The following is a 27,351-nucleotide window of genomic DNA, read 5'->3' on the forward strand; positions in this document are numbered from 1 at the left end:
TAGCTTCAGAAGCATGGATATTGGTTACTTTATGCAAGAAAACTTGTTTAATATACACTCACCAGCCACTTTATTAGGTACACCTGTTCAATTGCTTGGTAACACAAATTGCTAATCAGCCACAAACTCAATGCATTTAGGCATCTAGACGTGGTGAGGACAACTTGCTGAAGTTCAAACCAAGCATCAGAATGGGGAAGAAAGGGGATTTAAGTGACTGAATGTGGCATGGTTGTTGGTGCCAGATGGGCTGGTCTGGAGTATTTCAAAAACTGCTGATCTGCTGGGATTTTCACACACAACCATCTCTAGGGTTTACAGAATGATCCAAAGAAAAGAGAATATCCAGTGAGCAGCAGTTGTGTGGGCAAAAAGGCATTGTTGATGTCAGAGGAGAAGGGGCAGACTGGTTGCTGTGACATTCAGATGATAGGGTCAGAATTTGGCCTATACAACGTGAAAGCATGGATCCATCCTGCCTTGTATCAGCGGTTTAGGCTGGTGGTGTAATGGTGTGGGGGATATTTTCTTGGCACTAGCAAAGTGTACCTAATAAAGTGGCCAGTGAATGTATTCCAGTCTTCATTAATCTGCTTCACTTCGTTTCATCTGCAATGAAAATTACAGTGTATAGACTAGACAGCACATACACTCTATGTATTATCTATAGCCTACAGTATAACCTCATTTCAGTGTTGCTATATTAACAAAAAATTCTTATTCTTTTAGCTGCATAATTATGGCTCTGGCAAGCGGTCACTGGATTGAAATGAATGCCTGCGGAGATCCACCAAGGCCTCGGTAGGAAATTATTGTATTACACAATATCCTTGTAGATAGAAAGACCTCTCTGAAAGATACAATTGAAAGCTGAAATATTGGTTTTCAATAAATGAATTACTTGTAGATGGAGCATAGTCAAGAATTACCATTAGGCTCCATGCACACTGGCTTAAAAAAATGCTGCTCCTAGAGGAGTTTTGCTGAAGCAACTAAGTAACAAAGCTTCATATGTGTCCAAGCACATTAAGTAGTCTAGAGTATTTTTGTATGCTCAGCATTTAAAAGCAGAAAAAAATCCTTCTGTTTTGCATTTTGAGAGCATATTTCTGGCAGGAAACAAAAACAATAAATGCTCCTAAACACTGCTAAATGCTCCTAAAAGATCCTAAACACTAGTACAAAAAAAAAAAAGAAAAAGCTCAAAATTTGCAAATAAATGTGCATGGATATTTTATAGCACAAGAATTGAAATAAAGAGGAGCTCAACAGCACCACATCCCATATTTTATATTAGAAACAAGAAGGAAAGAGACCCCCCCCCCAACAGAAAAAAAGGGGAGGGGTCTGGATTTTTAAGGTACTATTATTAGAGGTCACAACAAAACAATATATAAAAATTATAAATTTTTTATTTATTCCACAGAAAAATTAAAATTACATAAAATCTTTAAACATAAAGAACACTTTTTGTATAAACAGCATCCATGTATTGGTAGTTACTCATTTGATCACTGTCCAGGTGTAATGAATCTCTACATGTTTCGCCCATTCCAGGCTTCTTCAGGAGATATCATACATTAACGCCTGAAGTAGACAAATTCAGGTTCATTACAAAAACAATATCAATAAACTTAATACATCACACTGCTATCACAAAAAAAATGTTTAATAAAAAAAAAGAGAGAACACAAGGTATACCCGGGAGGTTAGTGGAGGACATCTTACCAATATCATATCAAATGAGCTGGAAACCATTCAAAATGTTCAAAGAGCTATATTAGCTAATATGGATTACAATCGATCAGACAGGGCGATCAAAAGTCGATCCCCCATACAACTAGGGCAAGGCAGTGCAGGAGGGGCAAATAAGCTGGATTAACTGTAGTATATTCAAAATATTTATATCACATACATCTGTTAAATCATCTTTACCAAATAGGTATTTATAGACATCACCAATAAGCCAACATTGAAGTGTACATTATGATGAATATATACCTCTAGGGAGATATGGCTGTTATCAAATGTTATCAAAAGATAACCAACAAACCCAGCAAGCCGTTTGTCCACAACAAAAATTAGAAGTCAAAGCAGAGTGAAGACTCCTCAAAATAAAGTTCTAAAACAATATATAAATAATTGACGGTAATTGCTCAAGGTATCAAATATTTGTTTAAGCAGAACTCTTATAGAATAGAGATACAAATATTTAGTCCCAACAAAGATTCTTTTATTAGATACATGATGATTGGGCTGCTGATTTCATCACAACACCACACAGATAGGCAAAATGAGCAAAAGAGGCACCACCTGGGAGGGTGAAAACAGCACTGCTTAGTGCTATATGCCCCTTTTCTATCCCTGGGATGCCCTGGGCATCCATACGGCCACTCAACCACCTTCTGCTTGGACAGGAAAACTGCTGAATAACCACTATGTTCAAAAATTTGGAAATTTACCTCAATTAGAAAATACAATGAATGTTTAGTCTAATGTAATAAAGGTTCCAGCTTTAAAGAAGATGTACATTTGTATAAAAGATGAATTGCTTTAAATGGAATGCCCACCAACAAACTTTTACAATTGGATTAATAATGCAACTTATGACAACTTTGATGTGAATGACCGAAACTAAAGTACATTAGATGGCCAGTATCATATCAATCTACAGAAAAGATTTGAAACTCAGTGTCATTTAAACCTGGGAATTTAGTGGCTTGTAGGGTGAAAAAGCATTTCATTTCACGCTACAATAAAAGGCGATCAATGTCACAAACTCTTTCATGAATAGCTATATGTTCCAAAGCGAAAAAAATAGATTTTAGATCGATTATAATTATGATAGAGGCCCACATGTCTACTAATGGGAGCCTCAGGTCTAGGATATTTTATATATAAATGGAGTAACATTTATTCCCCTTTTCTAATGATTTTCTACATAGCCATCAAGTGTAACTAAATTTAATTTAGATCTGATGTTTGATCTATGCAGAAAAACAGAAGCAGCAAACAAGTAGTATGTAAGATACTGTATATGTTTTCATTATATAATCTATATATTCTATAGATTCATATTACACAACAATAATACCCATTCAAGTGTGTGGACTGTGGTTACTTGACACGCTCTATGAAATGGACCAGTATGAGGTTTTAAATAACTACAGACAAAGGTGTTGACACCAAGGAAAGAGATTGCAGAGACTGTAAAGCAAAGTGTGGAGATCTTAGGGTGTAATCCAGATCTAGCAACTTAGCTGAGGGAGTCTATTGTTTCCACCCATGGAGTGTAGGGGAAATAGGAGGGAAATGGTCTTCGGTAGTTTGAGAGGCAGAAGGTGAAAGGGTGGAAGTCTAAAGCTGGCCATGCACAAATCGAATTTCCTGGTGAACCAAACAAAATCTGAGCGATGGATGACCCTGTTGGCACCCTGCTACTCAACATACCGGTACTTTGTTCGGAAAATCAAAGGGACCAGGAGTAAATATGTCAGCCAAACAGTATCTGCATCCAATCAAACCCATAGTTCTTGGACTAGGCTAGGAATTTCCACTTGCCTGCTCGCATTGGCAAGTGGAAATTATGGTGGGGGCGAGTGTATCCCCAGGGCCGTCTTGCTGAGCAGGCTCGGAACTCAGGGCCGGATTTGTCACTCGCACTGGGAGCCGTCAGACTGCTCAATAGTTGAGCAAAGTGAAAGCAAAGGAAGGAGTGTGTGCTGTGCTCTCTGCCTCCCCCTAGAGTGCAGTACCCGGCTCTGTACGTGAAGGTAACGAAGTACTGCAACTTTTTATAGGGCTGTCTGTGTGTGTGTGTACATGTTTGTGTGTGTGTGTGTATTTGTATGTGTGTGTGTATGTGTGTATGTGTATTTATATGTGTGTGTGTACGTGTGTGTGTGTATTTGTATGTGTGTGTGTACATGTGTGTGTATGTATCTGTGTGTGTGTTTGTGTGTGTCTGTGTATGCATGTATGTGTGTCTGTGTGTATGTAAATGTGTGTATATGTACATGTGTCTGCGTGCATGTACATGTGTCTGTGTACATGTGTCTGTGTGCGTGTACATGTGTGTGTATGTACGTACATGTGTATGTGTGTACATGTGTCTGTGCATGTATGTACATGTGTCTGTGCGTGTGTATTTCTGTGTATGTACATGTTTCTGTGTGTATGTACATGTATGCGTGTCTGTACATGTGTCTGTGTGTGTATACATGTGTCTGTGTGTGTGTACATGTGTGTGTGTGTGTGTGTGTGTGTGTATGTACGTACATGTGTCTGTGTGTACATGTGTCTGTGTATGTATGTACATGTGTCTGTGTGTATGTACATGTGTCTGTGCGTGTATATTTTTGTGTATGTACATGTGTCTGTCTGTATGTACATGTATGTGTGTCTGTACATGTGTCTGTGTGTGTATACATGTGTCTGTGCTTGTGTGTACATGTTTCTGTGTGTGTAAGTGTGTATGCACATGTCTGTGTGTGTGTACAGGTGTCTCTGTTTGTGTGTGTGTGTATGTACATATGTCTGTATGTAAACCTACATGTATGGGTGGTTTGGTCAGGTTCAGGATGATGTGGTTATTATGGGTGGTAGAGGATGGGGCATTTGAGGTACTGCTGGGTTGGATAGTAGGTAGGATATGCTTGGTAGAGTTATGGTTTTGTGAGTGAAAGATTATGGGTGGTTATGGTTGTATGCGGTGCATGGTCTAATTATGATGGAGTGTTTAGGGGGACATTGGAGGCCCTGATGTAATGTGGGGGGACTCTGGGGACCCTGATGTAATGTGGGTAACATTTAACAGTGTAATTTCATGAAATAATTTACGAGGGCGTGTTTAGGGGTGGAATTAGGGGTGTAGCAGGGTAGGGGTTGGGTGGGACAACTGGTGGCGAATAACTCTTAAGGCCCGGCTAGTAGCTGAGGACTTGAAATTTTAAGCCCTGGACTAGGCTTCTGTTTTTTCATGTAAGGGTAACTGTAGAGCACCAGACATCCAGCCTCCCCACCAGATGATTTATTGACCAAACCCACTTTGTATACCCACAAAATCATACCTTCCATTTGTAGCTATACCTACATTGCTTTGAAGAGCAATGATGTGGTTTGTGTAGCTTGTTGCATTGAATTGTGGATGTGCCCAAAATGCACCAGTGGGAGGGGCTTAAGAGGGTACTACGCTGCTTTGGATCAAGAGTGTGTACTACCCAGAGGGCAGGTGTCAGTACTGCATAATTCATAATGTGCAGAGGCCAAGAGTACATTATTTACAGAGTGCAGGGGTTTGGAGTGCATTATGCATGAAGTGCAAAGGTCAGGAGCGCATAAAGCAAAGAATGCAGGTATCAGGTGTGCATAATAAAGAGTGGAGAGATGTGATACACGCAAAGCACAGTGGTTGGTAGTGCATAATGCACGTACTGCAGTGGCCAGGAGAACATTATGCACAGAGTGCAAGGTTCATGTCACATTCCTTGTTTGGAGGCCAAGTTGACGAGAGGGCTTCCATTGCAGCTTTGATCTGAGCACCCCTGAATGTGGTGACAGAAGTACAAGGCTCAAAATAGCACGGGTGCCAGTAGCTTGATAGCAGATGACTGCCACAGTCAGAGACGTTGTCAAGGTGAGCCAGGGTCATACACAGTGAGACAGCAGAGTGGTCAGGAAGCAAACTGGGGCTAGTACCGGGGAAGCAGGCAGATCAAAATCCAGTAGCAAACCAAGGGCAACATCAGGAGATCAGGCAGAGAATAGACAAAGGCAAGCCGAGGTCAGAATCCATAATCAACAGAGCAAGGTCAGAAACAAGCCGGGTCAGCAATGGAAGATCAGTCAGCGTAAGCAGGAACACAAGAACATGGATCACTGTGAGCCGAAGAACACGCAGCAATTAGCACTAAGCAGGGTCTCCTTTAAATAGGCAGCCTAGTGCCAATGCACGTGCGCGTTGATGCACACAAATGCGCCTACGTGTCGGTGCACACTGGATGCTAGCCTGAGCTCATCTGTGTGCTGGTACATGTGCATGGGCATTAGATGCATGGGAATGAGCATTAGCTGCATGTGAATGACCATTAGCTACACAAGAATTAGCATTAGGTGTACTAGTTTTCTGACAGGTCAGGAGTGCATAATACAAAGAGTGGAGAGGTCATGAGTGTGTAACACACATAGTGCAGGAGAGTATAATGCACATTGTGCAGATGTCAGGCATATGTAAAGCACAAAGTGCAGTGGTCAGTAATGCATAGAATGCAAGTGCAGTGGTATCAGGATCTGAACCCAGTACCTTTGCTGTGTCAGACAGTATCTCTACTTGCTGAACCACAAGATACTGGACAACTTCCTGCCTGATTAGTTTTTAGCTTTCTATCTTGTTTTGAGACTTTTCTGACCACCATGAATCGAGTTTTCACGATCCCTACTGCTGTACTATTTCCAAAGCCAAGTTGCATAGTTTGTGGCAGGGTAGACACAGAGTACACAGCTGAATTCTGATGTTGGATCTCAGATACCACTTGGAAACCAGCAACACAAAAAAGTCACTTCCACCAAGGGCTCCCTGAACAGGTAGAAGATGAGCTTGTCAGAGTGGAGACTCCTAAAGATCTTGAGGCTTTCATCCAATTATGTATCCAAATTGATCAGAGACTTACAGAAAGAAGGAAGGAGAGACTGGGAAGGTTTGAAAGTAAAGATGGCATGCATTTTTTTTGGCAATTTTTAGGGGTGCACTGCACCTCGGAAGAAGGGAGCTGGTGAGCAGTGGCGGACTGACCCATGCAGGGCCGCAATCTGAGGGGTACCACTGGTACGCCTTTAGGTGGCTCGGACAGCAGGAGGAATGAGCGGTGGGGGACAGCAGTTGTAGAACGATGCCCTGTGTATCTCTCCCTCCAGCAGCTGAAAGCTGGTTTCTCCCCCTCTCGCTCCCAACGGCTTTCTTCTGCTGGAGGGAGAGACAGCCCTGGCTAGATCGAGGGGGTGCCCTGGTGTTCCTGAGTGACCGCTGAGCTCCTTCCCCTGCCCGCACTCAGAGCCGGGACAAGGGGACAGCCTGGAGCAGGAAGAGGAGAATTGGTGGAAAGAAAAGAGCCAGGAGGAAGTGAGCTGTTCTCTAGGATCTCCCTCCTGTCATCCATGCAGTACATGAGGCAGGATCACTGATAGATTGTATGGGACTGCACACACTCAGTATGATTACCACCCTCTATCTCCTCCAAGGTCTGCTGATCTCCGGGCAGCAGAAAATGTGGATAGGGGGCAGTAATCACACTGTGTGCTGCATGGATGACAAGAGGGAGAGCCCAGAGAACACAACATAGCTCACCTCCTCCTGGCTCTTTCCTCTCCACTTTTTCTAGGAAGTGTAATGGTGATTTTTTTTTTTGGGGGGGGGGGTTGGTGGTGGTGTTATTTGCTAGGAGGAATGGGGGGAATAGAGAGAGAGGTAAGGAGAGAAAGAGAAGGGGGGGAATAGAGAGAGAGGTAAGGAGAGAAAGAGAAGGAGGGAGGGAGAGGGAGAGCGAGGTCGAGAGGGAGGGCGAGAGGGAGAGAGAGAGAGGGAAGGAGAGAAAAAGGGAAGGAGGGAGAGAGAGGGAGGGAGGGAGAGAAAAGGGAGAAGGAGAGAGAGGGAGGGAGAGAGAAAGGGAGGGAGAAAGTGGGAGAGAGAAAGGAAGAAAGAGAAAGGGAGAGAGAGAAAGGAGAGAGAAGAAGAGGGGAGAAGGACAGGGAGAGAGAGAAAAGAAAATATTTTATATACATAGACACACTTATTGAACTCTCTCGCTCGCTCATTTTGGGGGGGGGGACACAATTTTTGTGTTGCCTAGGGCATCACAAAACCTAAATACACCACTGATTGTATAGTGCCCAAACAAATAAACTCCATTATTCAGTCTCCCCATTCATTCACAAAGAAAATAAAGTTAATTCTCTATTTATATTGTAAAGCGCTGAGCAAACTGTTGGCGCTATATAAATCCTGTATAATAATAACAATAATATTTCATTCTGTCATCCCCGTTAAACTTATCAATGAGGGCTGTGAAATCTCTAGCTTTGCTATGATGGACTCTGGGGCTGGGGGAATTTTATGGATATAGAATACGGCCAAAGTAATAATAATAGGAACAAGCAATAAATCTGCCTCTATTGATATGGAGACAGTTGATGGTTCACCTTTATCGTCAGGACCTGTTACCCATGAAACTGCTCCTCCTGAACTCCAGTTTGAGGCTGACCATTATAAGACTATCAATGTTAAGCTAATTATATCACCCAAAGTTCCTGTCATCCCGTGCATTCCTTGGTTTTCTATCTATAATCCCTCCATTAATTGGGGAGCACAGATTATTTACGCACAACCCCCCCCCCCCCATTGCAAGGAACATTGTCGAGAACCTTATCAAATACGTACTCCATTCTCCACTGACCAAGGAAACAGAAGTTGATGTGGTATCTACCCAGTCATATGACAAATTACCTCCACCATACCATGAGTTCTGTGATTTCTGTGACAGGAAGAATGCCGATCAATTACCACCTCATTGTCTGTATGACTGTCCCATTGAATTGCTCCCAGGGACAGAAATACTTTTTGTTTGCCTTTTCAGTCTGTCAGAACCTGAATTAAAGGTGCTTAGGGAATAGCTTGAATGGAGTGGCTCAGCCCTGCCCCCGTTCATTCTCTGCTCACATGATTTGATTGATAGCAGCAGGGCCCAATTTCTGCCTCTGTGAGGCAGAAATTGGAGAGATGTGACAGGTTTGCCGGCCGGCACGTGAAGTCTCTAAAGATGGCATCTGGAACGCACCTTGGAGCGTCAGCGTGATGACATGTGGGGACCAGCATGCAAAGCGCCACGTATCAGAGCATGCGCTAAACCACTAAAGCCGGAAGCGCGCTCCCTTATCAAGCTGCTGAGGCTACATATAGTTTATACAGCGCACACAGCCATTGCAGCTGTTGATGAAGTAGTGCATTTGGAACCATGTACCCGCACCTGCACAGATGTCAGACTGAGAGCAGTGGCTGTGTCCATGTGGTTGCTGGGTCCCAATTGATAGCAAGGAGACAGCTTGTGGGAGATGTATGGAACACCTGTGCATCCCCTTGTAGTTAAACACAGTCCTCCACATGGATATGCTGTGTGCGCCATGTGAACAAGGCCTTAAATGAAATATGGAGATCAGCTTTCAGCTAAATGGAGTAGCCTTTCTTCTATGCACAATACCAGAGTCTACTGGACTGCATTAAACAGTTTAAGCGGAGCTCCACCCAAAAGGAGACGTTCCACTTTAAGGACTGCTCCCCCGCTCCCTATTAAGGATTGGCACCTTTGGGGGGTGGGGGGGTAGCGGGTATCCAAATTTGACAAGTACCCCCTCCTACTTCCGGTCCAATCACCTTGGCGACCGGAAGCGGAAAGGTGTCCTCCCTCCCTCCCTGTAGTCTTTTTGGGACACGTGACAGGTCCCAGAAGACTACAGGACCATTCATGAAGCGCAGTGCTACTCGCACATGAGCAGTGGGTACCCGGCTGTGAAGCCACAAGCTGTCACAGCCGGGTGCCCACACTGAAGATGCCAGCCTACTGGAATACAGGACGGCCAGTGAAACGGACTGCGGGGGATACACAACGGGACTAAGGGACAGGTAAGTGGCTGTTTTTTAAAAGTCAGCAGCTACAGTTTTTGTAGCTGCTGACTTTTATTTTTGACAGCGTGAGTGGAACTCCGCTTTAAGTGCTTAGAGCCGGTACCACAGAGCATGTACCAGGTCTCCATCATCACCTCACTGCCAGTGACAAGTCCCAGTGTTGCTACTGAATACAGGAAATGCACTTTATCACAGATGTACTATGCTATGCTTGTTGTCTCTCCTCAGGGCCTTATGCATCTTTCTTTCTCGTGACTCCCAGCTAGATCCCTGGGCACACTGTGCAGCAATGATGGTCCCAGTATGTGGGGAATCAGTTGCTAGTGATGGGGCCCATCATAATACTCCTTCACTACTAAAGTATGCATCACCCCTGCCTGTAACCGTTCCCTGACTGATTGGCTATTTAGCAAGTGATACATATACGGTAGTCCCTAACAATGGCAATATAGCCTACACTAGCCGCTTGCCGCCCTGCCACTGTGTATATACGTGTGCAGGGCGGCAGTGGAGCGCAAAACCACGTTTTAAAACGGGTTCCGCGCTCCCGACACTTTCGCCGGCAGAGGGGGCGCGCGCTCCCGCCGACCCGCGGGTGACACGATTTGATCCAGGAGGGATCAATCATTAGATTTCAGCCAGTGATTTCTGGCTGAAATCACATGATCGGTCCCTGTCCTATCCTGTCCTGTGTTGACATATACACAGGGCAGGATATGATGTCATTCTTCTCTGCCTGGACACATTCCGTTCTAGACAGAGAAGAAGACACAGTAAAAGTGAGTACACAAGCACTACACTACAGTTAGAACACTCTAGGACACATTTAACCCCCTGATCACCCCCCCCCCCCAGTTAACCCCTTCACTGCCCTGTCACCAGTGTCACTGATCAGTGAAGCGATTTTTACTGATCAGTGTCGCTGGCGACTTCCGATAGAGTTAGCGCCCCTCCCAGATAGCGCCAGTTTGTCCGCCAGTACACCAGTAATCCCGTTTAACCCCTTGATCGCCCCCCCCCAGTTAACCCCTTCACTGCCCTGTCACCAGTGTCACTGATCAGTGAAGCGATTTTTACTGATCAGTGTCGCTGGCGACTTCCGATAGAGTTAGCGCCCCTCCCAGATAGCGCCAGTTTGTCCGCCAGTACACCAGTAATCCCGTTTAACCCCTTGATCGCCCCCCCCCAGTTAACCCCTTCACTGCCCTGTCACCAGTGTCACTGATCAGTGAACCAATTTTTACTGATCACTGTATCAGTGTCGCTGGCGACTTCCGATCGAGTTAGCGCCCCTCCCAGATAGCGCCAGTTTGCCCGCCAGTACACCAGTAATCCCGTTTAACCCCTTGATCGCCCCCCCCCCTCCAGTTAACCCCTTCACTGCCCTGTCACCAGTGTCACTGATCAGTGAACCAATTTATACCGATCACTGTATCAGTGTCGCTGGCGACTTCCGATAGTGTTAGCGCCCTCCCAGATAGCGCCAGACTGCCCGCCAGTACACCAGTAATCCCGTTTAACCCCTTGATCGCCCCCCCCCCGTTAACCCCTTCACTGCCCTGTCACCAGTGTCACTGATCAGTGAGCCAATTTTTACTGATCACTGTATCAGTGTCGCTGGCGACTTCCGATAGTGTTAGTGCCCCTCCCAGATAGCGCCAGATTGCCCGCTAGTACACCAGTAATCCCATTTAACCCCTTACTCCCCCCCCCCCCCAGTTAACCCCTTCACTGCCCTGTCACCAGTGTCACTGATCAGTGAACCAATTTTTACCGATCACTGTATCAGTGTCGCTGGCGACTTCCGATAGTGTTAGCGCCCCTCCCAGATAGTGCCAGATTGCCCGCTAGTACACCAGTAATCCCATTTAACCCCTTAATCCCCCCCCCCAGTTAACCCCTTCACTGCCCTGTCACCAGTGTCACTGATCAGTGAACCGATTTTTACTGATCACTGTATCCGTGTCGCTGGCGACTTCCGATAGTGTCAGCGCCCCTCCCAGATAGCGCCAGATTGCCCGCTAGTACACCAGTAATCCCATTTAACCCCTTAATCCCCCCCCAGTTAACCCCTTCACTGCCCTGTCACCAGTGTCACTGATCAGTGAACCGATTTTTACTGATCACTGTATCCGTGTCGCTGGCGACTTCCGATAGTGTCAGCGCCCCTCCCAGATAGCGCCAGATTGCCCGCTAATACACCAATAATCCTGTCTAACCCCTTGATCGCCCCCCCCTGAGTTGACCCCTTCACTGCCCTGTCACCAGTGTCATTGATCAGTGAACCGATTTTTACTGATCGCTGTATCAGTGTCGCTGGCGACTTCCAATAGTGTTAGCGCCCCTCCCAGATAGCGCCAGATTGCCCGCCAGTACACCAGTAATCCCGTTTAACCCCTTGATCACCCCCCCCCCAGTTAACCCCTTCACTGCCCTGTCACCAGTGTCACTGATCAGTGAACCAATTTTTACCGATCACTGTATCAGTGTCGCTGGCGACTTCCGATAGTGTTAGCGCCCCTCCCAGATAGCGCCAGATTGCCCGTTATACACCAATAATCCTGTCTAACCCCTTGATCGCCCCCCCCTGAGTTGACCCCTTCACTGCCCTGTCACCAGTGTCACTGATCAGTGAACAGATTTTTACTGATCACTGTATCAGTGTCGCTGGCGACTTCCGATAGTGTTAGCGCCCCTCCCAGATAGCGCCAGTTTGCCCGCTAGTGCACCAGAAATCCCATTTAACCCCTTGATCGCCCCCCTCCCCCCCCCCAGTTAACCCCTTCACTGCCCTGTCACCAGTGTCATTGATTACAGTGAACAGATTTTTACTGATCACTGTATTAGTGTCACTGGTGACTTCCGATAGTGTTAGCGCCCCTCCTAGGGCCAGTTTGCCCGCTAATGCACGGGATTTTTTTTACCAAAAACATGTAGCAGAATACATTTTGGCTTAAATTTATGACTAACTTTGAGTTTACGATATATTTTTTATAGCTGAAAGTAGAAAATATTGTTTTTCTTCAAAATTTTCGTGGTTTTTTTGTTTATAGCGCAAAAAATAAAAAGCGCACAGGTGATCAAATACCACCAAAAGAAAGCTCTATTTGTGTGAAAAAAAGGACGTAAATTTCGTTTGGGTACAGCATTGCATGACCGCGCAATTATCATTTGAGTTAGTGCAGCGCTGTATAGCAAAAAAAGGCATAAATTACAGTATCTATACCATAGTTTGTAGACGCTATAACTTTCACACAAAGCAATCAATATACACTTATTGGGATTTTTTTACTAAAAACATGTAGCAGAATACATTTTGGCTTAAATTTATGACTAACTTTGAGTTTACGATATATTTTTTATAGCTGAAAGTAGAAAATATTGTTTTTTTTCAAAATTTTCGTGGTTTTTTTGTTTATAGCGCAAAAAATAAAAAGCGCACAGGTGATAAAAAACCACCAGAAAGCTCTATTTGTGTGAAAAAAAGGATGTAAATTTCGTTTGGGTACAGCATTGCATGACCGCGCAATTATCATTTGAATTAGTGCAGCGCCAAACAGCAAAAAAAGGCCTGGTCATTAAGGGGGGTAAATCCTCTGGGGCTCAAGTGGCTAGACAGCATCTTGCATGCTGGACTCTCCGTATTGTATCTTTTCTAACCTTCAGTCCCCTGATATAAGTCCTGTTCTTTGGTATAACATGCATGCACCCCTTTAGCCTGTGTTCACATACGTGCGGCTCCATATATCGCATGTGATTCGCACAGGAACCGCACAGCATTCCTGTACAAATCACATGCGATTTGTGTGCGGTGTGATCGGAGCCATACATTTTGTATGGCTCTATTCGCACGGCACCCACACCAAAAAGGTGCAGGACCCTTTTTTGGGTCCGCACTAGAATTGGATTGCATGGGTATTCACATCTATGCGATTTGATTCTTTACATCGCACCGCATTTTGTGGACTGCTTTCGGGGTGTTGTTAACATACACACCCGTAACGGTTCACATGAAAGGGGTGCGATTCTGATGCGGTGCGGAATTCGCACTGAAAATGCTGCGAATTCCGCATGACATCAGTGTGAACCAGGGCTTAGAAAGACAGCATACCAGGCAGATTAAAAGAACAATGAATGATCTTTACTGAAGTAACTAAGGATAACACAAGAAAAGTTCTCAAACAACACATTCATACAAATTCCTGTACAGAGTGCCCTATAAAGTGACTGTACCTTACACAGGTGCCAAATTCATAAAAGTAATCCTTCCAAGGCAAGAGTCCATTTAAGCAGTAAATCCACAAAAGGCAGCAAGTTTCCCCTTGGAGTTCATGATTTGGCAGCAAATTACAAAATGCAGTAAACTGACCATGACTGACAGCTGTAAGTCCACGTAAGTTCTCAGGTTCCAAGCTCCAAAAGAAACCCCAACTAGGCCTGCCCATATCGGGGCACAGACCAACACAGTAATGGCAACATCTTGGCCTTCTTTCCCCAACCAACCTCCTAGGGCACTAAGTAAGGCATGCAGAGGAAGGTAACCTGAGAAAGAGCAGTAAACCCAGTTTACAGTGGTAACCCTTCCTTCTCAGATGTACCATCCTAGCAGGTCAATCAATGTTGCAGAAAGATACATTGTAACATTTGGTCTGTACATGAACACAGCTGACCTAGATATCCCAGTTAACTCTTTGGAAGCACCTGATTGCATCTTGTTAACATTAGTTTGTGTTATTGCTCAGGATTTTACTTTTTCCTTGTGTTATGAATGTAATAATTTTCCTGTATTTCATACAAAAAGATCAAAGCACTCAGTTATTAACCACTTGCCTACAGGGCACTTTTACCCCCTTCCTGCTCAGGCCAATTTTCAGCTTTCAGCGCTGTCACACTTTGAATGACAATTGTGCAGTCATGCAACACTGTACCCATATGAAATTTTTATAATTTTTTCACACAAATAGAGCTTTCTTTTGGTCATATTTAATCGCCACTCTGTGTTTCATTTTTTTTGCTATAAACAAAAAAAAGCAAAAAATTTGAAAGAAAAAGTTTTTCTTTGATTCTATGATAAAATTTTGCAAAGAGGTAAGTTTTCTCCTTCATTGATGTGCATTGATGAGGCTGCACTGATAGGCAGCACTGATGGGCACTGATAGGTGGCACTGATGAGGTGGCACAGATAGGCAGCACTGATGGCCACTGATAGATGGCACTGATGATCTGGCACTGATGAGGCTGCACTGATGATGGTGCATTGGTATGCAACAATGATGGGCACTGATAGGCGGCACTGATGGGCAGCACTGATGGGTGACAATGACTGATGGCTCTGCTGGGCGCTGATGGGTGGCACTGATGGGGGTCACTGCTGGGCACCGGTGGGTGGCAGTACTAGGTACTGATGGGCACAGGTGGGTTGCACTAATGCGCACAAGTGGGTGGCACTGCTGGGCACTTGTGGACGGCACTGCTGGGCACAGGTGGGCTGCACTGCTGGGCCCTGATCATCAGTGCCCTGATGATCGGTGCCGATCTCTCCTCTGACAATTGCCGGTTATCGTCAGTACTTTCCTCATGCTGTGACAGTACGTGGAAAGTGCAGCTGATAACTGGCAACTGCATTTACCAGTGATCTGCTGTGTCATTGGACATGGCTGTTCACATGGTAAAAGGATGCTGTGATTGGCCTTTTACCACATCACGTGATGTGTCCATAGGACACAGCGATCACGGAGATCACCTGGCGTGCGGGAGGGCGCGTTCTGGGAGGACGTTATATGACGCCGCCCCAGGACTGGACAACCATGCTGTAGCCGTCATTCAGCTATAGCACAGTTGGCAAGTGCTTTAGGGCCCTGGCTTCGTTGGGATGTACTGGTGACATTTTATTATAATAAAGGATACATTGCAATTAGAGAATCTTGGTGCTAACCAATGTGCTGGTTGCATTTCTGCTGGATAATTTATGTTAATTCTTTCCCAGGATTTAATAGAAGTACAATGCAGTAAAGCTCCATCTAGAATGAGGAATCAGTGGTGAGCTCTGTTGCTCAGTTAGTTATTCATTTGCCATAAAAAGAGAGTTCCTTTCCTTTTTTCCCTTTTCCTGTTCTTTGTTCCAAAAAAGTAACTTGCAATGACACTTTTATGACTATAAAATTAAAGAAAGTCGAATCCTCACTGGACTTAGCACTTAGATTTTATTTCCTGTGTTCAGACATGGCTCAAGGGCACCTGTGTCTCCTAATTCTACCTCAAACATACAGACACATTTATCAAGAAATGAACAAACCCTTGGCTTACTGGAATGACAGTAGATAGTAATGTTAGAGGTAATGGACTGCAACAGTAATTTATCACACATACACCGTCATGATTGAAAGTGGCTATTTATTCAACCAAACATACATTTTCTTATCTTAAAGGTATCCATGCACATAAAGTAATTATCATCCAATCCAATCCAATTCAGGCAATAGATGTTAGCTTGGGAAACAAATGTCAATGTGCAACCTTTGAGCTGATCATACACCACAGGATTAAATATGTGGAGGAGGGAGGGGGCAATCCTCTAGGCTGAATTACTATTATTATGCTTTTGAGCTCAGAAACTGGGTGTTTCTTAACCACTTGAGCCACAGAGGATTTACCCCCCTTAATGACCAGGCCTTTTTTTGCTGTTTGGCGCTGCACTAATTCAAATGATAATTGCGCGGTCATGCAATGCTGTACCCAAACAAAATTTACGTCCTTTTTTTCACACAAATAGAGCTTTCTTTTGGTGGTATTTGATCACCTGTGCGCTTTTTATTTTTTGCGCTATAAACAAAAAACCACAAAAATTTTGAAAAAAAACAATATTTTCTACTTTCAGCTATAAAAAATATATCGTAAACTCAAAGTTAGTCATAAATTTAAGCCAAAATGTATTCTGCTACATGTTTTTGGTAAAAAAAATCCAATAAGTGTATATTGATTGCTTTGTGTGAAAGTTATAGCGTCTACAAACTATGGTATAGATACTGTAATTTATGCCTTTTTTTGCTATACAGCGCTGCACTAACTCAAATGATAATTGCGCGGTCATGCAATGCTGCATCCAAACGAAAATTACGTCCTTTTTTTCACACAAATAGAGCTTTCTTTTGGTGGTATTTGTTCACCTGTGCGCTTTTTATTTTTTGCGCTATAAACAAAAAAACCACAAAAATTTTGAAAAAAAACAATATTTTCTACTTTCAGCGATAAAAAATATATCGTAAACTCAAAGTTAGTCATAAATTTAAGCCAAAATGTATTCTGCTACATGTTTTTGGTAAAAAAAATCCCGTGCATTAGCGGGCAAACTGGCGCTATCTAGGAGGGGCGCTAACACTATCGGAAGTCACCAGTGACACTAATACAGTGATCAGTAAAAATCTGTTCACTGTAATCAATGACACTGGTGACAGGGCAGTGAAGGGGTTAACTGGGGGGGGGGGAGGGGGGCGATCAAGGGGTTAAATGGGATTTCTGGTGCACTAGCGGGCAAACTGGCACTATCTGGGAGGGGCGCTAACACTATCGGAAGTCGCCAGCGACACTGATACAGTGATCAGTAAAAATTGGTTCACTGATCAGTGACACTGGTGACAGGGCAGTGAAGGGGTTAACTGGAGGGGGGGGTGATCAAGGGGTTAAACGGGATTACTGGTGTACTGGCGGGCAATCTGGCGCTATCTGGGAGGGGCGCTAACACTATCGGAAGTCGCCAGCGACACTGATACAGTGATCAGTAAAAATCGGTTCACTGATCAGTGACACTGGTGACAGGGCAGTGAATGGGTTAACTGGGGGGGGGGAGATTAAGGGGTTAAATGGGATTACTGGTGTACTAGCGGGCAATCTTGCGCTATCTGGGAGGGGCGCTAACACTATCGGAAGTCGCCAGCGACACTGATACAGTGATCAGTAAAAATTGGTTCACTGATCAGTGACACTGGTGACAGGGCAGTGCAGGGGTTAACTGGGGGGGGGGCGATCAAGGGGTTAAACGGGATTACTGGTGTACTGGCGGGCAAACTGGCGCTATCTGGGAGGGGCGCTAACTCTATCGGAAGTCGCCAGCGACACTGATACAGTGATCAGTAAAAATTGGTTCACTGATCAGTGACACTGGTGACAGGGCAGGGAAGGGGTTAACTGGAGGGGGGGGGTGATCAAGGGGTTAAACGGGATTACTGGTGTACTGGCGGGCAATCTGACGCTATCTGGGAGGGGCGATAACTCTATCGGAAGTCGCCAGCGACACTGATACAGTGATCAGTAAAAATCTGTTCACTGTAATCAATGACACTGGTGACAGGGCAGTGCAGGGGTTAACTGGGGGGGGGGGGCGATCAAGGGGTTAAACGGGATTACTGGTGTACTGGCGGGCAAACTGGCGCTATCTGGGAGGGGCGCTAACTCTATCGGAAGTCGCCAGCGACACTGATACAGTGATCAGTAAAAATTGGTTCACTGATCAGTGACACTGGTGACAGGGCAGTGCAGGGGTTAACTGGGGGGGGGGCGATCAAGGGGTTAAACGGGATTACTGGTGTACTGGCGGGCAAACTGGCGCTATCTGGGAGGGGCGCTAACTCGATCGGAAGTCGCCAGCGACACTGATACAGTGATCAGTAAAAATTGGTTCACTGATCAGTGACACTGGGTGACAGGGCAGTGAAGGGTTTAACTGGAGGGGGCGATCAAGGGGTTAAACGGGATTACTGGTGTACTGGCGGGCAATCTGGCGCTATCTGGGAGGGGCGCTAACTCTATCGGAAGTCGCCAGCGACACTGATACAGTGATCAGTAAAAATTGGTTCACTGATCAGTGACACTGGGTGACAGGGCAGTGAAGGGGTTAACTGGAGGGGGGGGGATCAAGGGGTTAAACGGGATTACTGGTGTACTGGCGGGCAAACTGGCGCTATCTGGGAGGGGCGCTAACTCTATCGGAAGTCGCCAGCGACACTGATACAGTGATCAGTAAAAATTGGTTCACTGATCAGTGACACTGGTGACAGGGCAGGGAAGGGGTTAACTGGAGGGGGGGGTGATCAAGGAATTAAACGGGATTACTGGTGTACTGGCGGGCAATCTGACGCTATCTGGGAGGGGCGCTAACTCTATCGGAAGTCGCCAGCGACACTGATACAGTGATCAGTAAAAATCTGTTCACTGTAATCAATGACACTGGTGACAGGGCAGTGCAGGGGTTAACTGGGGGGGGGGCGATCAAGGGGTTAAACGGGATTACTGGTGTACTGGCGGGCAAACTGGCGCTATCTGGGAGGGGCGCTAACTCTATCGGAAGTCGCCAGCGACACTGATACAGTGATCAGTAAAAATTGGTTCACTGATCAGTGACACTGGTGACAGGGCAGGGAAGGGGTTAACTGGAGGGGGGGGTGATCAAGGGGTTAAACGGGATTACTGGTGTACTAGCGGGCAATCTTGCGCTATCTGGGAGGGGCCGCTAACACTATCAGAAGTCGCCAGCGACACTGATACAGTGATCAGTAAAAATTGGTTCACTGATCAGTGACACTGGTGACAGGGCAGTGAAGGGGTTAACTGGGGGGGGGGGTGATCAAGGGGTTAAACGGGATTACTGGTGTACTGGCGGGCAAACTGGCCCTATCTGGGAGGGGCGCTAACACTATCGGAAGTCGCCAGCGACACTGATACAGTGATCAGTAAAAAATTGGTTCACTGATCAGTGACACTGGTGACAGGGCAGTGAAGGGGTTAACTGGGGGGGGCGATCAAGGGGTTAAACGTGATTACTGGTGTACTGGCGGGCAAGCTGGCGCTATCTGGGAGGGGCGCTAACTCTATCGGAAGTCGCCAGCGACACTGATACAGTGATCAGTAAAAATTGGTTCACTAATCAGTGACACTGGTGACAGGGCAGTGCAGGGGTTAACTGGGGAGGGGGGCGATCAAGGGGTTAAACGGGATTACTGGTGTACTGGCGGGCAAACTGGCGCTATCTGGGAGGGGCGCTAACTCTATCGGAAGTCGCCAGCGACACTGATACAGTGATCAGTAAAAATTGGTTCACTGATCAGTGACACTGGTGACAGGGCAGGGAAGGGGTTAACTGGAGGGGGGGGGGTGATCAAGGGGTTAAACGGGATTACTGGTGTACTGGCGGGCAATCTGACGCTATCTGGAGGGGCGCTAACTCTATCGGAAGTCGCCAGCGACACTGATACAGTGATCAGTAAAAATCTGTTCACTGTAATCAATGACACTGGTGACAGGGCAGTGCAGGGGTTAACTGGGGGGGCGATCAAGGGGTTAAACGGGATTACTGGTGTACTGGCGGGCAAACTGGCGCTATCTGGGAGGGGCGCTAACTCGATCGGAAGTCGCCAGCGACACTGATACAGTGATCAGTAAAAATTGGTTCACTGATCAGTGACACTGGGTGACAGGGCAGTGAAGGGTTTAACTGGAGGGGGCGATCAAGGGGTTAAACGGGATTACTGGTGTACTGGCGGGCAATCTGGCGCTATCTGGGAGGGGCGCTAACTCTATCGGAAGTCGCCAGCGACACTGATACAGTGATCAGTAAAAATTGGTTCACTGATCAGTGACACTGGGTGACAGGGCAGTGAAGGGGTTAACTGGAGGGGGGGGGATCAAGGGGTTAAACGGGATTACTGGTGTACTGGCGGGCAAACTGGCGCTATCTGGGAGGGGCGCTAACTCTATCGGGAAGTCGCCAGCGACACTGATACAATGATCAGTAAAAATTGGTTCACTGATCAGTGACACTGGGTGACAGGCAGTGAAGGGTTTAACTGGAGGGAGGGGGGGCGATCAAGGGGTTAAACGGGATTACTGGTGTACTGGCGGGCAAACTGGCGCTATCTGGGAGGGGCGCTAACTCTATCGGAAGTCGCCAGCGACACTGATACAGTGATCAGTAAAAATTGGTTCACTGATCAGTGACACTGGGTGACAGGGCAGTGAAGGGGTTAACTGGAGGGGGGGGCAATCAAGGGGTTAAACGGGATTACTGGTGTACTGGCGGGCAATCTGGCGCTATCTGGGAGGGGCGCTAACTCTCTCGGAAGTCGCCAGCGACACTGATCAGTAAAAATCGCTTCACTGATCAGTAACACTGGTGACAGGGCAGTGAAGGGTTAACTGGAGGGGGGGGGGCGATCAGGGGGTTAAATGTGTCCTAAAGTGTTCTAACTGTAGTGTAGTGCTTGTGTACTCACTTTTTGGATGTCTTCTTCTCTGTCTGGAACGGAATGTGTCCAGGTAGAGAAGAATGACATCATATCCTGCCCTGTGTATGTCAACACAGGAAAGGATAGGACAGGGACAGATCATGTGATTTCAGCCAGAAATCACTGGCTGAAATCTAATGATTGATCCCTCCTGGATCAAATAGTGTCACCCGCGGGTCGGCGGGAGCGCACGCGTGCCCCCTGCCGGCGAAAGTGGCGGGAGTGCGGAACCCATTTTATAACGTAGTTTTGCGCTCCACTGCCGCCCTGCACACGTATATACACAGTGGCAGGGCGCCAAGCGGTTAATGGCATGTATATGTACACATTTAAAGTGTAACTAATGGCAATTTTTTTCATTTTGGATACGGTAAAGGAGGGTTATAACCGCTGTAAGATTTATTTTTGCCATCTGTGTCCACTGGGCAGATTTTCATTCTCTTCCTGTCCCAAAGCCAGAAGAGAAAGTAAGAGAAAATCTCTCTAAAGTGAAGGAATCTCTGGTTGTCACCAGGGCCACCAGAACTAGTACCCCACTAGAAGATATCCCCACTATTCCTGTTTGGGGACAACCCAAAATGTGGCATTTCCTTTTACTTGCACTTTCGGTGATAACAGTAAACAGGATAATTAACCACTTCAAGTCCGGACACTTTCACCCCCTTCCTGTCCAGGCCAATTTTCAGCTTTCAGTGCTATCGCAATTTGAATGACAATTGCGCGGTCATGCAACACTGTACCCATATGAATTTTTTAGCATTTTTTTGAGACAGATAAAACTTTATTTTGGTGGTATTTATTCACCATTAGAATTTTTATTTTTTTGCTATATAAATGGAAAAGTCCAGAAGTTTGAAAAAAAAAAAGTGTTTTTCTTATAAAATTTTGCAAATAAATAATCTCTTTATAAATCCTGGTCAAAACATATTCAGCTATCTTTTTAGTAAAAAAAAAAAAAAATAACCCAAATTAGTTTATTTTTTTTTTTTCCAAAAAAAAACGTTTATTGAAAAAGTGCATAATAATACAAAAGAAAAGCAAATGATGGTCATTTACAACATTTGGCAGTGCATGTCGGGAGAAAGTAGGAATATTCTTACAAAGAACCACATAAGGAGCATGGATGTGCCAGTCCACGACGGGGTAAGTCTGTAATACTCAGGCAGTCTAGTAGGGTGCATGGGAATGTTATCGCATCGGACCTTCTTAGTATGTAATTCTCATTATAGCGCCGCAGAAGGAGGCAGGGTAGATGCAGCACAACCGTTGAGGATGAAGCTAGTGTTTTACTGGAGTGGTGGTACCTGTAAGTAAGCTTAGATTGTCGTGAGGGTCGCTAATGTAAGCAAGGTAAATATGACAATGGCATGCCTAATGTTCTCTAAAGAGGAACCCAGTGGTTAACTGGGCGAGTAACAAGAAGGTAAGAAGAAAGAAAAGGAGAACAAGAAAAGATAAAAGATAGAAAAAAAAAAAAAAAAACGGGGGGGGGGGGGAGCTGGGTTTGTATTGTCGTCAACACCAAGGGTCTTTTATGGGTGGATTTGAGCAAAAGTCTATTAACCGGGGCCGGTAGGTGGGGATAGAGCCCTGAAAGTGGGGAAGTCGCCTACCGTATGCTCTAGAGTGTGGAGTAACATACAATGGAGATTAGTAATCAATCAGGCGTGTTGGTTGGACGGTTCATAAAGGACCGGTACATAGAAGTAGTTTTAAAGTGATTCCAGCAGGCCCAAGCATGGGAGAATTTAGTGGGGGAATCGAGTGCGGTCGCAATCAGTTCTTCCATTTCCGCAATTTTACCCACACGGAGCAGCCAATCGCGTATGGAGGGAGGGCGGGTGGAGCCCCAAAGAGTGGGAAGACAGAGTCTGGCTGCGTTGACCATATGCATTGCTAAAGATTTGAGGTATTGTCCCCTGGGCAGAGAGGAGTGATGGAGAAGAAACTGCTCTGGAGAGAAAGCTAGGGACAAGGTGGTCACAGACACTACAAGCCGGTGGACCTCCTGCCAAAATGGTTGGATATTGGGACAAGACCACCAAATGTGGAGAAAGGATCCATCCGGGGTTCCACATCTCCAACAGCTGTTGGGGACGGAAGGATTAAAACGAGAGATTCTCGACGGAGTTCGGTACCATCTCGAAGCAATTTTATATCCATTTTCCTGAGTCGAGACATTGAGGGAGCATTTATGAGTATGCATAAATATTAGGTCCCAATCGGCGTCCGATAAGCTGTTTCCCAAGTCTCTGTTCCAAGCACGGCAGGAGGGTAAAGAGTTATAATCCCTACTCTCAACAAGGAGAGGTTAAATCGCCGAAATCAAATGTTTGCGCGGTTCAGCTCTAGAGCATAGGGATTCAAAAGGAGTGAGGGGACGAGTCCAGTTATGGAACAGTTTGTGTGAGAGCAGGAAGTGTCTTATCTGCAGAAAGGCCCAAAAAGGAAAATCTCAACTATCTAGGCTATCAAGCAGTTCGCGGAACGATAGTACTTTTCCACCGCGGATAAAGTGTTTAACTAAGATCTGGTCATGTGGCCAATGCTCAGATAGGAATGACTTGTGCATGCCTGGGGGGAAGTCAGGATTGAGACGAATGGAGGTTAAGGAACCCAAATTAGTTTATAACCAAAAATTATAATTTTTAAAAAAAATTTTTTTACATTTTAATTTTTATATATATATATATATTATTATTTATGTTTTTTAACATTCTGTCACCCTAGCAGTACATTGTCATCATAGTGACACTGTACTTGCTTGTGGGGGGTGATGAAGATTTTTTTTTTTTAACACTGATTGCTTTTACACCCATAAAGGCTGTAAAAGCAATCATTTCTCCTTCTCTCTGGTTGCATTCTTGCAGCCATTGAGAAATACTGTGAGAACTGTGATTGATCACAGCTTGTCACATGGTACAAGTCTGTTGTGAATAGCCTTGTACCATGTGACCTTTGTGATCATTCACAGATTTCACAAGTAGTAAGCAATGAAGTCAGGAAGTGACATCTTGTTTACTACTATTCACGTGATCACTGATTGGCCAAACAGTGATCACATGATCGGGACCTCACACAGAGGTTCCGTACAGAGATCACAGTGCCGCAGGCTCCCAGGGAGCGCGCACAGGCAGTGAACGCGTGTGACATTTAGAACTGTCAACCCGCTTCGGCAGCGCTCCTGTCTGGCTGTTTATCTACATGGGCTGGATGGGAAGTGGTTAAAGAGGGGTAATTTCTGTAACAGGACACAGTCCGTAATAAACACCTGGAAGGGGTTCTAATCCTTCACTCTATCCAAAACAAAAAAACGTTTTGCCTTTAGTTTTACTTTAACTAATGCATCCCTGAAAGCTTTTGATTTCTAATAATTTTTTTTTATTATTATTATTCTAGCAGCAGTCAAACTGACCTTCATCTTGTGTCTGTGTGTAACCTTAGACATGTCTCAAGTGATTGCTCCCTTTATAATAAACAGTGGTGTCATTTACAAAGGATCAAAATGTCAAAACAGTGCGAAGTATGAACTATCACAAATACACCATTCAAATCTCCAATGAAACATTGTTGCAGAACATATAATACACAATTGTAAAAAAACAGTGTTATTACATTTTGCTTTACCACAAATGTTCCTAGATTAAAGCAGAGCTTCAGTCCCCATCAATCAATTTTTTTTTTATAAAAGCTTAGGCACCATGCACTCTAGCATTTTTTAAGCTCCTAGAAGCTGTTATTGGCATTTTTTCTGCTCATAGAAGCTAAATAGTGTTATCCTATGTGTAAATTCACACTACTTTAGGCTGTTGACGTTTTTTGAGATTCAGCATCTAGGAGCACAAAAAAATTGGTTTTGTACAGTTTTTTGGAGCGTTTTTACAACAGTAAAAAAATGTTAAATACTCCTAAACGTAAGTAAAATTCTCCTAACAGCTTTTTTCTAGCTTTTTTCTACACGTACTGTAAAAACGCTAATAAAACTCCACTAAAGATGCTACTACCAGCGTTTTTTATCCAGCATTTTTTTCCAGTTTTTTTTAACTTAAAAAAAATGCTAGTGTGCATGAAGCCATCGAGGATGAGGGCATCTGAAGCCCGCCATGTGCACTTCTGTGATTAGGTGCAGCTGGCTACCCAGCATGCACCTCCTGATCTCACACCTGTGCAGTAAAGTCACTGCATGGCGCAGTTTCTTGATTACAGGTTGCCATAGCAATGGCAGTGTCGGCAAAGGTTCCCGTCCCATTGTTATGGCAACCTGTCAGTCAAAGGAGAACCCGGAAGGCAAGTGCAGTCGGGGAATGAAGCAAGCTCTGCAATAAAAATAATTAAATATTAGTGGAAAAATGTATATTTAATGTGAAAGATTACATTTAACAGGTCAAGTATATATAAATGTTTACTGATTCTCATATATATATATCCAATGTGTGTTTCTAATATATTATAATATACTATAAGTCACATGCAGTGCTACATTATACCTAGCCTAACCTTGCATAAACCTGCCCATTAATGTCTTACCCACTCATCTTACCCTATGCATCTGCTGGAGTCTATCAGCATAAACCATTCCCGCACATCATTTGATACGGCCCTCACTGACACACTCTACTATATGTAAATCACAAAAAGAAAAATATGAGAAATGGAGTTTACTGAGTAACTTGCAGGGCATTTGGACACTATGGGGAAGAGCATGATAACTTGGGTGATGGGAGTGTGAATTCCATTATTAAGCTTTGATTTTAAACAATTATAGTGGTAAGGAAAATTTGGAGTATAGATTACATATCCCTAATCACTGCTGAGAGGTTGGAACGTTTAAATACCAGGGAGACCATTAGCCTTTAGTTGTATTTGAAGGCCTCCATGACTCGAGTTCTTAACCACTTGCACTCCTGAGGATTTACCCCCCTTAACCTCCTTAGTGGTAAACCCGAGTGTAGCTCGGGGTAAAATTTCTATACCAAGAGCGGTAACCCCGAGCTACACTTGGGTTTACCATGCGGCGTTGCTCTGGGAGTCCCTGCAGCACTTACCTTGTCCTTCGCTCCCCCAATGTGTCCCCTACAGCGTCCCCGGCCATCTCCTCCGGCCGATGCCGGCATCCGGCTTCTGTGTTCCGGTCCCTGTGACGTCGGCGGGAAATTTGAAATTTTTACAAAATGTCATTTTTGCTGTCATTGCTGTTTCAATGCATTTCACATATATTTTGTCCCTAGTGCTTTGTCCTGTGCCCTGCCTGCATTTTGAATGTTCTTTCTGCCTGGAAACTTAGAAAAGTCCATGGCGTCCAAAAAGCGTCCCTTTACGTCAAAAGCGGTTTTAGAACAGCGATAGTAAATCAGAACCACTTACAGAATTGAGTGATAATGATTCGTGGGGAAATTCATCATCAGACACTGAAACGATTTTGCGACTTTGCTCAGCGATGTGCGAATTTACCTCTGTATTTCAAATTTCAGTGTTTTTGGTTTGATTATATTATTGAATTAAATTTATTATTATTTTATTATTATTTTTTATGATTATTTATTAAATTATAATTTATGATTTCGTGTTTCAAGTTTTATCATATCCGAAGTGTTTACTAGACTCTTGTTCGGACAGATTTCAGGGATTTCAGGTGTTATTCCTAAAACTTACAGCCTACAATAAAAAACTACATATTTCCATGCAAAAAAATGGTACCGCTTTCAGCACAAAAAATCTGAAAGAATCATACCGCCAAGGAGGTTACTGACCAGGCCATTTTTTCTGTTTGGCGCTGCACTAATTCAACTGCTAATTGAGCGGTCATGCAATGCTGTACCCAAACAAAATTGATGTCCTTTTTTTCACACAAATAGAGCTTTCTTTTGGTGGTATTGTACCTGTGCTCTTTTTATTTTTTGCACTATAAACAAAAAAAAACATGAAACTTTTGAAAAAAAAATGATATTTTCTACTTTCAGCTATAAAAAATATATCATAAACTCAAAGTTAGTCATCAATTTAAGCCAACATGTATTCTGCTACGTTTTTGGTAAAAAAAATCACAATAAGTGTATATTGACTGCTTTGTGTGAAAGTTATAGCGTCTACAAACTATGGTATAGATACTGTAATTTATGCCATTTTTTGCTATACAGCGCTGCATTAGTTTAATTGACAATTGTGCGGTCATGCAATGCTGTACATAAATGAAATTTATGTCCTTTTTTTCACACAAAGATTTTGGCCACTAAATTTATAGGTACCTAGTGAGACTCATGGAAAAAAGAGCGCCTGGCTGTCAGGGACTGCTTGAACCGCTACAAAAAATTTACCGACAAGTGCTAACAGAGATCAGGCCTGATTCTGTGAACACTGCGGTTTTGTGTGTAATGTATCAAGTGACAGTTATCTACTGACACT

The 27,351-nt window shown here is 44.6% G+C and overlaps 1 protein-coding gene across 1 annotated transcript in view; it reads left to right on the forward strand.

Moving 5' to 3' along the window:
* The first annotated feature begins 733 nt into the window (after window positions 1-733).
* Window positions 734-27,351, forward strand: part of LOC149436051 (RING finger protein B-like) — a 126,945-nt gene continuing 100,327 nt past the window's right edge. Inside the window, exon 1 of the mRNA XM_089662095.1 lies at window positions 734-801. Coding sequence (XP_089518221.1) covers window positions 740-801 — 62 coding nt within the window. The 5' untranslated portion in view covers window positions 734-739. The remainder of the gene's footprint in view (window positions 802-27,351) is intronic.

Source organism: Staurois parvus, unplaced genomic scaffold (assembly GCF_062004578.1).
Source record: "Staurois parvus isolate SC_StPar_1 unplaced genomic scaffold, SC_StPar_1.0 ptg001432l, whole genome shotgun sequence".
Taxonomy (NCBI): domain Eukaryota; kingdom Metazoa; phylum Chordata; class Amphibia; order Anura; family Ranidae; genus Staurois; species Staurois parvus.